This window comes from Bufo bufo, chromosome 1 (assembly GCF_905171765.1).
Source record: "Bufo bufo chromosome 1, aBufBuf1.1, whole genome shotgun sequence".
NCBI classification, from domain to species: Eukaryota; Metazoa; Chordata; class Amphibia; order Anura; family Bufonidae; genus Bufo; species Bufo bufo.
Window position 1 is genome coordinate 462,161,100 of NC_053389.1, and position 17,208 is coordinate 462,178,307.

Sequence of the window (17,208 nt, forward strand, 5' to 3'; positions counted from 1 at the left end):
AAAATAAATTAAATGTTTACCACATTTTAAAAATAACCCATACATTTTATTTTACAGAGTTACCTCCAATTAATAGGGTTGTCCTCTTAAAAATAAAAACTCATCTTTCCGCAGTCCCGATGCTGAAGTGACATAGCGTTCAAGCAGATCTGGGGACAGGTGAGTTTTTATTTTTTAAATGTTGTAGTCATTTATTTTACCTTCCCTGGGTTGGCCATATTGGAAGCATATACTTCCTTCCTGTTTGTGCTTTATGGCACTGTAAATGAATGGGAGTCCACTGACAGGTTATACAGTCTCTATTAGAGTCTCCAGTAAGTGAATGGAGTACTAGCCATCCATGCCTTACCTCCTGACTCCATATATCATGAGATGTGTAGAGTGAGGTGACCAGTTTATTATTATTATATATATTTTTTAAATAAATAAGGAAACCATGATTTCCTGATATTCATTCATGATATGTCTATCCTGTCTGTGGCCACTTAGTGGTTGTGATGTGAATTGCAATCTGTCTAGGGCTTCTAGATGTGGACACATCTGTCCATGAGACATTTAATAGTAGAGTATACCATGTGTCATGAAGACACTGTCAATTGTATTTTACTTAAAAGAACACTCAAAAACAAAACTTTATCCACTGGCAGAAGCCAGATGCAGGGTTAGGTGCATCATTGCATGGCCTAAATCATCTTTGGTATATTATGGTTATAGAGGACATTCAAAAGATGCATTAGTTCTACCTTTTTCAGGATAGCTGTTCAGACAATCCACTTCCCTCCATCATGTAGTGGGATTACTGTCTCATCACAGCAAACTGCATTGTGGCAGATATTAAAAACACACTCTCGACCTCCTCCAGCTGTGAGAGATTGTTCTCTGCTGTGCCGTTGTGACCCACTTCTTGCCCCCTCTCATCACTCTACGCTGTTATATCTGCTCAGTCCTCCCATTCTCCCTGCTGATTCTGAGATGGTTCTTATTGACTGCAGCCTGCTGTGTGACATCTAAGATAATAAAGCTACAGGATCACTGAGAGAATTGTGTCCTGATAACTGTAAAGCTGACTAGGGAGCTTTTCGACTCTCCGAGACAGAAGATCGGGAGTTGGGTTTCAATTGCCCAATCCTTTTGTATTTGGGGAGACAAGCTGCTGGTAGCCCACTCTTCTCTTTACCTACTGAGAACACCTTCTTGCTGGGCCAGACTGAGCAGGCATGTGTATGAGGGGATCGGGAGTGATGGCTGTGGGCCAAATGAGTGTTTGGCCAACAGTTATCTTTTGTGCATGGCTGGCCTAAGGGTAGCTTCTACTGAACCTACGTATAGATTAGATAGCAGTTCCACTAGGCAAGTACATAATTGTGTACACCAAGCAGGAAATGTCTAAATAAAACTTGCAAAAACCCATGTGCTTACAACCAAAACAACTAATGGAGAATAATGGAATCGATTTTTCAGTCACAGTAACTTTTTAAACAAATCTGCCACATGCTAATTCACCGTAAGAAAGCAAAATACGTAAATAGAATACATTGGCTCAAACCTTTAACGTGAACTTTAAAGAGGACCTGTAACCTCCCCTGATATGTTTGTTTTAGTAACTAAGAATATCCAGCGTTGAAACAAAAACCCCTTAAAAATACAAATACTTTATTGGTATGCGTTAAAAGGATCCCATAAGGGTCCACTAGATAATTACTAGTAGGTGTACACACAAGAAAAAATTGACCAATAGCCACATCCAGAAAGGAAAATATACCTGGGGTATGGGAAGTTATATCCCTAAATCTACCCCTATCCTATAAACCTCAGCCTAGGGAGGGCTCCTGATGGTGGAGGCCCCCTGTCCGCGTACCTATACTGATACCCCTAACTGTACCCTAAAGGGGTGTCGCAGAGATGGCAGACAGTTCAAACCAGGTATGAGATATGGATATTGAAATACCAGCTATAAAAGGTGGACTGGATGGGAAAAGAAACAAAAAAGAGACACAGAACATAGTACAGACAGACACAAAAATACACTTAGTCAGGGATGACGATATAGTCATACACCTCTGTCACCTCTGATATGTTTGTTTTAGTAACTACTTGAATTGACCATGTACTAACAATGCTGGAGCATCTATTCTTATGACTCTGTGTTGTGCCATTGCTTTATTATTACCAATAGAAATTATTAATTAATTACCAGCAATTTGCAATGAAGGTTCATCTGGGTGATACCACTTGGTGGTGTGTCCCTGCACAATCGACTCTGGCAGCACTGATTTGATAGTATAATACTGTGCAGGAATACACCACCAGCTGATAAAACCGATCTTGACCTTCATTACAAACTGATAGCAACACCTTCATAACTTCTAGCAGGATAAATAAAGGAATACCATAACCTAAGAGTAGGTGCTCCCAAATTGCTATTACATGGTCAATGCAAGTAGTTACTGAAACAGACATGTCAGGATCGGTGATAGGTCCTCTTTAAAGGCTATGTACACCTTTGGGAGGGGGGACTATATTTTATTATTGAATTATACTGAGCTAGAAATAATTTTTTTCAATCTATCAAAAATTGTGAACCACTGTCTTTGTGCAACCAAGAGTTTATTTAGTAGCAGGATCTGAATTTTATCTCTCATCTGTCAGGCAGCTCAACTGTGGGCTTCTTCTCTCTGACCTTATAAACACTCATTATAGCTCAGTTTTTATCTTATTGATAAGAATGTGGCTTTAATAAGTGTTTATGACCTTTTACTAGTTTGGAGATGAGGTTTATTAGATGACTGGCACAAAGTGAAAGTACCATTCACACAGCTAAAAAACTGTTAACCTTTTGTGACAGAATGACTCAATATTTTTATAATATAATAAAGACCAATTGAAAAAATTATTTTATCCCGAAATGAGTAAACTGCAATCATAAAAAAATTGCCACCGATAGTGTAGCCTTTAAGTTTAGCCAGACGTATAAACATTGTGCCATGTTTGCCATGATAATAGTATGGAAATCAGAGGCTCAGCCTAATCTGTACACTGGAGTAATAGTGTGAATTCATAATTATGGATATACAATTTTGTAATTGAGAAGAAGTCCAGCAACCATCTAAAGGGTTACACAGTCAGGATCAGAGCTTACTTTGATCCTAGCTGTTGCCCCAGTAGTGTGGATGTCAGTCTCAGATTATCACTGGGGATGACCTGTATAAAGTGGTGCTTCAGTTGGAAAAAAGACAAAGCACACATAATGATACAAATAAAAAACAGATTCCTCATAGGGAAAGTAGGTACGCATAGCTGGTATACGAAAGGAATAACAGAAAAAAATATCTCCTGTGATAAACAGTAAAAGAAAAAAAAATATTTCTTTTTTAACTATATTTTCTAGCTAAGAGACAAAGGGATTATGTATTAAACTTTTCTGGCGTAGAAAAGTTGCAAATTATGTTCCTTTTGCCATTTTCCAACAACCGCACCAATTTTACAAAGAAGTGGATGGGGCAGGATATCTGTGGCCCAAAACCTGTCTGGCGCAGATTTCAAGTTCTGGTACACGGACCCCCCTAGGAGGCAACAAAATGATTAACAGGCATGCCTTAAAAATTCTCACACATCATACACCAGCAAGTTTTCATACTGAGATTGGCATCAAAACACCAGTTTTCCTGAAATGTTCTCAAAAGGAAGCTTGATAATAAGGGGTTAAAGATAAACATTGTCTCCAGTAGATGATATTCACAAACAGCTCAAATGTGAAAGGAATTATTTTCTCCTTAGAAGCAGGTGAAAAAGCAAGACTTCTCACACTGCGCCAGCAAATCTGGAAGTATATAATAATCCAGTAATTACCCCCAATCAGCACCCGCACAGACAGCCGACATGCGATGTTTACACTGTAAATTGTGCTCTAATCATATATGATGGCTATGGGTTTACACTGAGGCAGATCATGGATATGCTTTTCTTACCGTTTTCAGCTCTTTCCGAAGTCTCTCATTTTCAGCAATGACTTTTTCCATGCCTTTTGTCTTTGCTTCATATCTCACACTTAGCTGTCCACCCACATGCAGCTGTAGCTTTTCAAGTTCTGACTAGGTGGGCAATAAAGAAAAATGATTATGAAGAACTGATCTCATACAGCCTTGTATTAACGTAGCACTGAACATAAGCCACACAAACATAATGCATAGTTTTAGTTCACAATGAATAGTATATATAAAATGAAGAAAAGATAAAGGAAATACACTTTAGGCTACTTTCACATTAGTGTTTTTTTACAATAATACAACCGCATGCATACGTCATGAACGGATCCGGCTGTATTATGTCTTCTATAGCCAAGACGGATCAGTCATGAACACCATTGAAAGTCAATGGGGGACGGATCAGTTTTCTATTGTGCCAGAGTGTGTCAGAGAAAACGGATCCGTCCCCATTGACTTACATTGTGTGCCAGGACCATTGTCTTTCTCCGTACCACATCGTGGACAGAAAAACGCTGATTGCAGCATTATTCTGTCCACGATTGGAGCACAACCAAACGGTACGGAATGCATTTTGTTGCATTCAGTTTTGTTCAGTTCAGTCTTGTCGCCATTGACAATGAATGGGGACAAAACTGATGCGTTTTCTTTCACTATTGAGATTGCATGTACCGTAATTAAAAATGTAGTATAGCTGCGGAGTTATTCAATAAAATCTATCTGTATAGCGCCACCTGTTGTTTCTTCTTTTCCTTATTACGTGTCCACCTCACTAAAATGGTTGCACGTGCTTTTAAACCTTCAACTGCCACCAGCCATATCTTCTGTTACAAGCTGTGTCAGTTACATGGAAGTAACTACAGCAGAAAGGATACACTCCCTAAATCTAGCAGAACAACTGGGGCAATGAATGATCCATGTGAGGTACAGGGCTGCTCCTAGCCTTGTCATGTACTATATGATGTCCGATTAAATTTTTTTTACATCGATCATGGAGAAACCCCTTTAAACATACCTTAAGTTTTTCATTTTCCCGTTCCAGGTTGGATAACTTTTCATTTGTCAGTACTCCCGGGGCCTTCTTAAGCTCCTGATTTTCTTTCTGAACTCTTTCAACCACTCGTTTCATCAACCCTATCGTCTTCTCCAGTTCTGGAATGGTCTTTCCACTTCTTCCAGACTATTTAAATATTCATGAAAATAAATAGGACAAATAGTAAACTATGATGAAATGTCCATGACCACTGCATAATGGCCTTGCATGCTCAAGCTTGTGGAAGGAATACTCTAAAAGAAAAGATGGAAAGGGCAAAAAAGGCAGACTGCATACTGATCAGAGTTAGGGCTCATTCAGACGGCCGTATGCTGTCCGCAAAAATACTGAATGCTATCCGTTTTTTTGCGGATCCGCAAAAAAACGGATAGCATTCAGTATTTTTGCGGACCCATAGACTTCAATGGGGCCATGTCCTGATTTTCACGGACAAGTATAGGACATGTTTCATTTTTTTTGAGGATCCGCAAAAAAACGGATAGCATTCAGTATTTTTGCGGACAGCATACGGCCGTCTGAATGAGCCCTTAATCAGGATATGGTCTGCCTTATTTTTTTTGGGGGTTAAACTAATGGCAAACCAAAACTTGCAGCCCTGGTTTTCCCGTCATTGTGATGATGGCACCACAAAGGTCAAAGGAGCAGAATAATGAAAATAAGGGTAGGATCCAACATATAACTAAAATAAATGGGACCAGATGGTCCCTATCGACTTTAATGGGTTCCATCAGGTTTCCATTAGGAAGCCTGGCGTTTTAACTGCATGCAGGCCTTTCAGATGCAGATGTGAAATAAGCCAAAAGGGAGTATGGGTAGTATAACATTTTTTTTGTAGTTTGCATATAGATATGCTTGGAGGTATATAAACTCCATATTTAAATGTGCCTTATTTTCATCCACAGGCAACATTGAGGTGCACCTGTGAGGCCTGGGCCTTATCAGACAGTCTTGGGTGGGACTCACAGTCTCCTCCCTCCTCCCATTGCAAGCAGGGCTACATGCTGGAGGTAACTGGGAGTTTGCTGTGAGTCGGACCTTACGCTCCTGTAATTTGCCCTCTGGCTCCTGGTATTGCCCATAAGGCACAGGTAGGTTAGCGTTAGGTCCCGAGCTACTTGAGATACCTTGGCGCGGTGCTCGGGCTCAGATATGTTCTTCATATAAGGATATATTAGCTAAATTCTCAATTTTAACACCAGTTTGAGGGTTTAGTCAGACTTGTTTGTTTACATCCACAGTAGTGCACCTTCCTTATTAATGTTTATTTCATATAGCTATTTACAGCCACACATTTTTCTATCTTGTGTAGGATGTCTTTTTGTGGTACTTGTGGTCCGCTGCGGGCATCCTCCACTGGATGCATTTTTGCTGGGGATCGCCAATAGCAACGGGCCAAAAGTGCAGGATCTGCTCCCCTGGGTATAGATGCACAACTGCATATGGGGTTGAGCACTTCCTGCCTTTTGACACCACGCCATTTTTTGTAGTATTACATTGCCCTATCTTCAGGCAATAAAGTTGTCGAAAAGCTCTTGCTTGCACTGGCCTATTTCACAGGGCGATGCAAAGTATATGAGGGAGAAACAATGTTCCTCTCTCATTCATTTGTGTCGATTATTGCCACCTCATTCCTGATTACTCAGGGCAATAGGCTTCCAATATCAGCTGACAAGCATTTGCTTATCGGGCCAATTACTGGGAATAAGCGTTCCTATGAATGCTTGTTTCTATTAAGTGGGCAGAAAATCGGACTGTGTAACAGGGTCTTTAAATAATAGTAAAAGACAAAACTGTGGACGCTTTCTTCTAGAGTCTCATAACTGCCTATAAAAATATTAAGACAAAAAAAACTAAAATTTTATTAGTTCCGGAATGGGATAAAAACCGTGTGAAAACAAAATGTCTATAGCCTAATAATTGGCTGACAATTTCTGTTCTATACAGATCATATTTCAGCTGTCATCTCATTATTATCATAGTCAGAATTACAATGACAGATATCACCTAAATATAGATAACACAGGATCCACCATAGGTAATGGTTACAGCTTATATACTCCCCTCCCTGTACAGTGACCTCTTCACGGGTCACAGAACATGCCTAGAAAACTCTTCTATGGGGGGTGTGGCCTGAGAGCGCATGGAGTAAGTCGCACCGCTCATAGCTCCTGCCGGCATCCTGATCATTAGAGTGGTAGCAACTTCTGATTTGCTTATTTTACCTTACCTGGTGGGTGAGAGGTGACCGGAGAGTGCGGTGGTAACTTTGAGAGCTCCGACATGCCGAGAAAGTCCAGCAAGGGGCCGCGATCCGACAGGCCAGAGGTGAGCCAGTATGGCGCCGAGGAAGAAGAGGGGCCGGCCTTACAGCCAAAGCTGAGCCAGAGTGCGGCTGTAAAGCTGAGCAAGTTTGCCCGCACAGATAGCGGTGTGGGCGACTGGGCAGAGGGAAAGGAGACAGACGCACATATCTCCTCCGAACAAGAGGACGGATCCCTTGATGGGGGGGCCCTGGATGCGGTGGATTGGCCGCCATTGACCCCTGCACGTCCAGCTAAAAGCGCGGTAGGCCCTAAAGCTGCGGCCAATGAAGAGCCCACTTTAAAAGATATTATGGCTGCTGTGGCCAGCTGTAACAGTACCCTGAAGGTGCTCTCTGTGCAAGTTGGTAGCCTGAGGTCAGATGTGTCTATAATTAGGCACGACTTACACAAGATCTCTGAGCGCACCTCTGAATTGGAGAAGAGGGTGTCCACCATAGAGGATGATGTTCGGCCTCTGCAAATGGCGGCAAAAACAACTGCTAAGGACATAGCTGCTTTATATGCCAAAACAGATGATCTGGAGAACAGGTCCAGAAGGAACAACCTGCGGATTGTGGGAATGCCAGAAAAGACGGAGGGGGATAACGCTATGGAGTTTGTGGAAAAATGGTTGCATCAGCTATTTCATGAGAAAGGTCTATCTTCCCTGTATGCGGTGGAGCGGGCGCACAGAGTCCCCATGCGGCCGCTTCCGCTAGGCAGACCTCCTCGTCCTATACTGGCGAAGATCCTGCATTTTAAAGACCGGAACACTATCCTGCGGCAATCAAGGGACAATGAGGAGAAGGTCCTGAATGGGGTTAAAGTGTCCATATTTCCGGATTATTCCAATGAAGTGCAGCGGAGGAGAAGCAGATTTATGGAAATAAAGAAAAGGCTGAGAGGGCTACAAGTCCAGTATGCTATGCTGTTTCCTGCTAAACTGCGTGTGGTGGCACTGGGATCCACCAGATTTTTTGAAGATCCGGAGGAGGCGGCGCAGTGGCTGGACGTCCACGAGCGACAATTGAGAAGTGGGGCCCTGGACACTTGAAGGAGGCTAAGATATGGTTTCTTATGTTCACTATATATATGCATTTGCACTCTAGGGTTGCTTTAAATGTTGCACCAGTTAAGAAGTGTATTATGTAATGCTACCACAAGGTAGATCCTGTGGAGGGAGTAGGTGGCTGAGAGTGAAAAATGTTTTTCTCAGATGTGGGGAGGATTCTCTACGTGAGGAATGTTGTTATAATCTGTTATGATTATTATATGTTGGGGGGCAAGGTGCTCTCGGATTGCCCTGTTTTATTGTGTGAGGTGGATATCAAAGGGACAGTGTTCCCCAGTTATAGCAATCTGATTGGGAGAGGGAGGGAGAGGGAGGGAGGGGGGTGGGAGGGTGGGTAGAGAGTTGGGGGGAAGGGATATGGTCTTGGAATATGAGCTGAGGGAGTCGGAGTGGGATGTGAGATCCAAGTATGGTCTGAAGTTCTACCATGTCACAGGTGATTAGAGTTTTAAGTTGGAATGTGAGAGGAATGGCAGATGCACGAAAGAGACAGTGTGTTTTTCAATACTTGGGGCGGTTTCAGCCGGCTATATGTTGTCTTCAGGAAACGCATCTGATTGGAGAAAATTTACACTGGATGAGTAAAAATTGGGTGACATATGCGTTACATTCAACTCATTCTTCTAACTCTAGAGGTGTAAGCATGATTGTGCATAGTAGCATCAGGTATGAACATATGCAGGAATGTGTGGACGCTGATGGTAGGTATGTGTGTGTTGTGTGTAAGGTGGATGGAATACAGGTGGTGCTGGTGTCTGTGTACGTGCCCCCACCATTTGCATCCCCATTGATAAGAGAGATCATGGACTTTGTGGCGGACTTCCCTGGAGTGCCCTGGCTATTGGTTGGGGACTTCAATTGCACGCTGAATGACTCCCTAGATAGATGTCGGGTGGAAGGAGTAGTTGGTTTACCAGGGAGTGTGGCTCTCAGAAATATTATGGGTGAAATAGGTGTACATGATGTATGGAGATTGCGTAACCCTGATAAGCGTGAATTCTCGTGCAGATCAGCCACGCATCACTCGTTATCGCGCATTGATTTGGCCCTTGTTAATGATATAATGCTGCCACTGGTTAGGGATGTTGTCTATCATCCTCGGTCGTTGTCTGACCATTCTTTGGTGCAGATAGACTTGTGCCTGGGGGTGCTCAGACAGGGATCTAGGCTGTGGAAATGTAACTCACATTGGCTGAATGTGTTGGGTGATCTGTCCGGGATCTCCCTGGAAATTAAGGAATTTTTTGCTATCAATACAGGGACGGCTTCGATACCGGGTGTGTGGGACGCCATGAAAGCATTCCTGAGGGGAGTCTTGATGAAAGAAATTAGCAAGCATAAATCTAGGTCTAGGGAGGCGGATGTTAAGGCGCATGTCCTAGTGGCTGAGGCAGAGAGAGAGTTTAGTAGATCCCCCACCCTGTTTAACAGTGAGGCGCTGGCGGTAGCTCAGGAGCAGCTGAGGTGTCATTTAGTGCAGGCCGCAGAGAGAAAGAGAAGTTTTTATCGTCAGAGATCCTTTGAAGAAGGCGAGAAGGTGGGTCATCTGTTGTCGGTGGTTTCACAGGCTCAGAGAGGCTCCTCTTGTATTCAGGAACTGAGAGATGACATGGGGAATAGTAGCCAGGACACGAAAGGAATATTAGATATTCTAAAAAGCTTTTATGTATCTCTATATGCTTCCACCGGCTCTAGTTCTGAGGAGGCTCTTAATGATTTCCTAGGGGAGGCACAGTTATCGGTGCTGTCAGAGGAGGATAGAGAAAGGCTGGAGGAGCCGATTTCACTTGAGGAACTGGAAGCTGCGCTTGGGGGTATGGCGAATGGTAAGGCGCCTGGAGCTGATGGCCTCCCAGTAGAGGTATATAAAAAGCTGCAGGGGATATTACTTCCTGAATTACTTAAGGTGCTTGAGCACTCATTGGAGGCAGGTTCGTTACCACATTCGATGCAGGAAGCTATAATTGTGGTTATACCTAAACCTGGGAAGGATCCTAAAATATCGGATTCCTACAGACCAATTTCGCTCCTCACGGCTGATGTTAAGCTCTTGGCGAAGGTGTTGGCGAACAGGCTGTCCAAGGTGATTCTGACCATAGTGAAATTTTTAATTGGTCAGGGAGACCACAATTGTCTCTAGGTTAATACGTGCTACTAAATGTATCAATAAATTGTATATAAAATCTAACGTTTATTTGATACTCTTAAAATTAGATGCCTAGAACTCACATATTAAAACTATCAGTGGTGCCAGCCCTGTTGCAATATATCTTATATTGTATCATTTTATATGCTTATTGACCACTGGGGGGCCCGCACTCTATTCCCTTTAGTAGTTCCTGCTATCACGGTTCAGCAGTGATCATAGTTGTTACATAGTGCACTTTTATTGCCACAGTGTACTTCTCTAAGCCTCAGGCTTTTTTCCAATGTGCTGAAGGATACCAGCGTTCTGTTATTCCCACAGATACTGCTCTAAACAGCGGGCTCCTTCCCAGTGTGCAGATTGATAACTAGCATGTACTGCTTATACTTGGCATGGCACTCGCTGCCTAAAACCACATTTAACACACTCTGCCCCCCGACATGTTTCACCAAGCTATCTTGGCGTCTTCAGGGGAACGGGCAGTGTTTGTGTTGGGGGCGGGACTCGGCTTTTAACACCTCCCATACAGTGTCATGATAGTGTTATCCTATGTGCGTCTCTCTTGCCAGACTCAATACTTATCTAACCAATCCGTGCTGCCGTTAGGTACAGTGCCCGTGGTGAGATCCTCCCACTTCTCTCTTCTCCAATCCTCATCTATCTGCGCCGCTCGTCTGTGCGCACGGCCTTAGTGTAAACCGCTGCTACCGCTTGTTAGTCCTCAATACGCATGCCCAGGCACTTTGATGCTACCTCCATTCATTGCTGGTAAGGAGCTTGCGTCGGGACTTGATGCCGATCATAGATACTGCATCCTCTTTGCGCATGCTCCAGAACTTGATGATCTTTTCGGCTTGCTATCAGGTATCTATGCGCGTGCGTCCGGACTTGGTGCTTGTGATACTAATCCTATTATCACTGGGCATGCTCAGGCTCTTAGTGCTTCTACTTAGTCTGATGTTCGACACTGGATCTGATTCACTTTCTGATCTATAGAATCCTGATAGGGTAGCACTTCCTCATATAGCATATACCCTACCTTCATTCCTTCATATTTTGCCACATATTAGTTGCTGTTCTCACTTTTTTATTGATTTTTATGTGATTTAGTTATTTGTACTAAGGTGCATGTGTTCCTAGTGCTATTATATCCGACTCTGTGGTCACCTATTGTTCTAGTGTATATTGTTGTAGGGGGGGGGGATTTTTCTGGATCCCCTGTTACAGTTTAGTATATCCCCTACTATAAGTGATTTATCTATGTTCCCATTGTGCGTGATGGTACTTAATTAATCATCTTCTATACCTACTTATTATATTTTATAGATATTGGAATACTTCCACCTTCCTTCGATTGTGACTTTCACCAGGTATGTATATAAAACATTATGTAAATATTCTTTTATTAATAGTAATTTGATTTAGGTGTACATTTTTTGTATTTTTATATATTTTAATTTTTATTAGAATTTTTTAAAAGGAATTTAAAAAAAAAAAAAAAATTTTTATAGATTTTTGTAGAAATTTTAATTTGCTATTTTTGCTACATTGATAGGTATATTTGGATACTCTTTGTAGGGGTCCCTTTATGCTGGTATACAGCGTTCATGTATATTTTATAAATGTCAACATTTTTTGGGATGGTAGTTTATTGGTTCTGGCATAGTGAGGCGTCCTAGTATTGCATTGTGATTATATGGGACTGTCTAGTTCCTTCCCCCTGGTATCTCTTTCATGAAGTTCTCTAATGGTCTAGTTTTTCAGTATTCATTGTTACAGTTGTTTGTTGGAATCTTTTTATAAAAATGATGCATAAGTAAATCCCTCATTGAGTCCGTGCGGGGTTAGACTATTGAGGCGGTATATCCACCGAGCTTCCTCCTGCTGTAGTCGTATGTCCAGATTGCCCAGCCTTGGGCCTAGCTTCAATTTCTGGATCCCCCACACTATTAGACTCTGGGTACTTCCATTGTGTATATTTTGTACATGTCTTGCAAGTGGTGTGTCGCTATGCGTATTGATGGTGCTAAGATGTTCAGAAATACGTCTTCTAAGCTCCTGTGTGGTTTTACCCACATACATTTTTGGACATCCACACTGTATGGCATAAATGACTCCCATTGATTTGCAATTTATATACTCTTTAATCCGGTACTTTTTGTTATCTGCTGGATTGTAGAATTCTTTTATCGGTACCATTCTCCCACAGAAGCTACAGTCACCACATGGGTAGGATCCTGAAGTATGGAGCCAGGTAGGTTCATTTTGTTTTTTATCTTGCATAAAATGACTGTGCACCAATTTTTCTCTTATGTTTTGCCCTCTCCTATACGTGATGGCTGGTCTGGGGGTCAAAATTTCTTTTAATTCGTCATCTGAGAGCAATATATGCCAGTGTCGTCCTAAGATGTTACGTATTTTTTCGTACTGTCCATCATAGTTTCCTATGCATCGTACCACTTCGCTTTTTGGACTAGCTTGCTGTTTGCCCTTGTGGAGTAGAATGGTACGATCACTTTTTTTCGCCTTATTGTACGCGTAATGTAAGGTTTTCTTCGGGTATCCTCTAGTTAGAAATCTATTATACAGGAGCCTACTTTCATTCTCAAAACTCTCCAGGGTGGAGCAGTTTCGTTTCGCCCGCAAATATTGCCCTATAGGGATGCCCTTTTTCAGGGAAGTGGGGTGATGACTTTGCCAATGCAGAAGGCTATTTGTAGAAGTCGGCTTCCTGTATATAGTAGTATTAACGCTGCCATCATTTTCCAAATTGATGGTGAGATCTAAAAAATTGATGGTTCTTTGATCTATTTCCGCGGTGAACTTTAGGCCTAGAAGGTTATTGTTCAGTACCCTGACAAATTCATGGAATAATGTGCTCGTGCTATCCCATAATATCAAAATATCGTCGATATATCGACCCCAGTATAGTATGTGTTTAGTGAATTGGTGATTCTCATCGGTGAATACAGTGCGCTCCTCCCACCACCCTAAATATAAATTTGCAAAGCTCGGGGCACAGATCGTCCCCATAGCTGTCCCAGTGATCTGTAAATAAAATTTCCCGTTAAACATAAAGTAATTGTGTGTTAACACAACACTGGCATATATTGCTCTCAGATGACGAATTAAAAGAAATTTTGACCCCCAGACCAGCCATCACGTATAGGAGAGGGCAAAACATAAGAGAAAAATTGGTGCACAGTCATTTTATGCAAGATAAAAAACAAAATGAACCTACCTGGCTCCATACTTCAGGATCCTACCCATGTGGTGACTGTAGCTTCTGTGGGAGAATGGTACCGATAAAAGAATTCTACAATCCAGCAGATAACAAAAAGTACCGGATTAAAGAGTATATAAATTGCAAATCAATGGGAGTCATTTATGCCATACAGTGTGGATGTCCAAAAATGTATGTGGGTAAAACCACACAGGAGCTTAGAAGACGTATTTCTAAACATCTTAGCACCATCAATACGCATAGCGACACACCACTTGCAAGACATGTACAAAATATACACAATGGAAGTACCCAGAGTCTAATAGTGTGGGGGATCCAGAAATTGAAGCTAGGCCCAAGGCTGGGCAATCTGGACATACGACTACAGCAGGAGGAAGCTCGGTGGATATACCGCCTCAATAGTCTAACCCCGCACGGACTCAATGAGGGATTTACTTATGCATCATTTTTATAAAAAGATTCCAACAAACAACTGTAACAATGAATACTGAAAAACTAGACCATTAGAGAACTTCATGAAAGAGATACCAGGGGGAAGGAACTAGACAGTCCCATATAATCACAATGCAATACTAGGACGCCTCACTATGCCAGAACCAATAAACTACCATCCCAAAAAATGTTGACATTTATAAAATATACATGAACGCTGTATACCAGCATAAAGGGACCCCTACAAAGAGTATCCAAATATACCTATCAATGTAGCAAAAATAGCAAATTAAAATTTCTACAAAAATCTATAAAAATTTTTTTTTTTTAAAAATTCCTTTTAAAAAAATTCTAATAAAAATTAAAATATATAAAAATACAAAAAATGTACACCTAAATCAAATTACTATTAATAAAAGAATATTTACATAATGTTTTATATACATACCTGGTGAAAGTCACAATCGAAGGAAGGTGGAAGTATTCCAATATCTATTATATATAATAAGTAGGTATAGAAGATGATTAATTAAGTACCATCATGCACAATGGGAACATAGATAAATCACTTATAGTAGGGGATATACTAAACTGTAACAGGGGATCCAGAAAAATCCCCCCCCCCTACAACAATATACACTAGAACAATAGGTGACCACAGAGTCGGATATAATAGCACTAGGAACACATGCACCTTAGTACAAATAACTAAATCACATAAAAATCAATAAAAAAGTGAGAACAGCAACTAATATGTGGCAAAATATGAAGGAATGAAGGTAGGGTATATGCTATATGAGGAAGTGCTACCCTATCAGGATTCTATAGATCAGAAAGTGAATCAGATCCAGTGTCGAACATCAGACTAAGTAGAAGCACTAAGAGCCTGAGCATGCCCAGTGATAATAGGATTAGTATCACAAGCACCAAGTCCGGACGCACGCGCATAGATACCTGATAGCAAGCCGAAAAGATCATCAAGTTCTGGAGCATGCGCAAAGAGGATGCAGTATCTATGATCGGCATCAAGTCCCGACGCAAGCTCCTTACCAGCAATGAATGGAGGTAGCATCAAAGTGCCTGGGCATGCGTATTGAGGACTAACAAGCGGTAGCAGCGGTTTACACTAAGGCCGTGCGCACAGACGAGCGGCGCAGATAGATGAGGATTGGAGAAGAGAGAAGTGGGAGGATCTCACCACGGGCACTGTACCTAACGGCAGCACGGATTGGTTAGATAAGTATTGAGTCTGGCAAGAGAGACGCACATAGGATAACACTATCATGACACTGTATGGGAGGTGTTAAAAGCCGAGTCCCGCCCCCAACACAAACACTGCCCGTTCCCCTGAAGACGCCAAGATAGCTTGGTGAAACATGTCGGGGGGCAGAGTGTGTTAAATGTGGTTTTAGGCAGCGAGTGCCATGCCAAGTATAAGCAGTACATGCTAGTTATCAATCTGCACACTGGGAAGGAGCCCGCTGTTTAGAGCAGTATCTGTGGGAATAACAGAACGCTGGTATCCTTCAGCACATTGGAAAAAAGCCTGAGGCTTAGAGAAGTACACTGTGGCAATAACAGTGCACTATGTAACAACTATGATCACTGCTGAACCGTGATAGCAGGAACTACTAAAGGGAATAGAGTGCGGGCCCCCCAGTGGTCAATAAGCATATAAAATGATACAATATAAGATATATTGCAACAGGGCTGGCACCACTGATAGTTTTAATATGTGAGTTCTAGGCATCTAATTTTAAGAGTATCAAATAAACGTTAGATTTTATATACAATTTATTGATACATTTAGTAGCACGTATTAACCTAGAGACAATTGTGGTCTCCCTGACCAATTAAAAATTTCATATGCAAAGTCTCAATACGTGCTAGTGGGTCGTATGTAATTTTCATATCTGACCATAGTGCACCCGGACCAGAGCGGTTTTATGCCTGGGAAATCTACGGCTATTAATCTCCGTAGGCTGTATGCTAGTTTAAATATTCCGGCGGATAATTGTGGAGACAGGGCCTTGCTTGCTCTCGACGCCGCCAAGGCGTTTGATAGTGTGGAATGGAGCTACTTGTGGGGGGTCTTGAAAACCATGGGTTTTGGAGCGCGGTTCATTCAGTGGGTAAAGGTCCTGTACTCTAGTCCTAAGGCGAGAATTAGAGCTAATGGAGGGTTGTCAGATTGTTTTGCTCTTGCCAGGGGCACCAGACAGGGATGCCCATTGTCGCCCTTATTGTTTGCTCTCGCAATAGAGCCGCTTGCAGCGTATATCCGCTTATCAACAAATATAGAGGGGTTTAGATACGGTGGGCTGCACAACAAAGTGGCTATGTACGCTGATGACACTCTGCTTTTTATGGGCGATACTGGTGCGTCCCTGGATGCGGCCATGGCATTGATTGACAGATTTGGTGGCTTCTCTGGGCTTCGGATAAATTGGCAAAAATCCTCTTTGATGCCAATAGATGGGCAGGCCCTGTCAGGCAGACAAGTAGATAGCCGGGTGCCTTGGGTGGATAAATTTAAATACCTGGGACTGTATAGAACACCTAGACTGTCGGAATTTGAAGACCTTAATCTGTCCCCGTTGCTGGCTACTTTCAGACTTAAAGTGAGGTCATGGTGTAGACTCTTTCTCTCGGTGGTAGGTAGAGTGAACCTTTTAAAAATGGTTATGATGCCCCAGTTGCTCTATGTACTGAATAATGCTCCCGTATGGATCCCCCTGGATAGATTTAAGAAAATTCACTCTATATTTAGGGATCTTACTTGGAAATATGGTCAGGCTAGGATTAAACTGGAGACATTGCAGTATCCTAAGTCGGAAGGGGGCCTGGCTGTCCCTAATGCATGGATTTATTTTCTGGCTTCCCAATGTCAGCATTTCAAGGAATGGATTGATTTACAAGTACCGGATATGACTGGGCAGATATTGCAGCATTGGTTGGGCAGTCGTGACCTTAT

The 17,208-nt window shown here is 42.1% G+C and overlaps 1 protein-coding gene across 1 annotated transcript in view; it reads right to left on the minus strand.

Annotated features, from left to right (window-relative positions):
* The window catches only part of CEP290 (centrosomal protein 290), a 210,964-nt gene that overhangs the window by 10,130 nt on the left and 183,626 nt on the right, over positions 1-17,208 (minus strand). The window contains exons 46-47 of the mRNA XM_040408592.1: positions 4,999-5,163; positions 3,969-4,091 (exon numbers count right to left, since the gene is read on the minus strand). Of these exons, the coding sequence (XP_040264526.1) occupies positions 3,969-4,091; positions 4,999-5,163 (288 nt within the window). The remainder of the gene's footprint in view (positions 1-3,968; positions 4,092-4,998; positions 5,164-17,208) is intronic.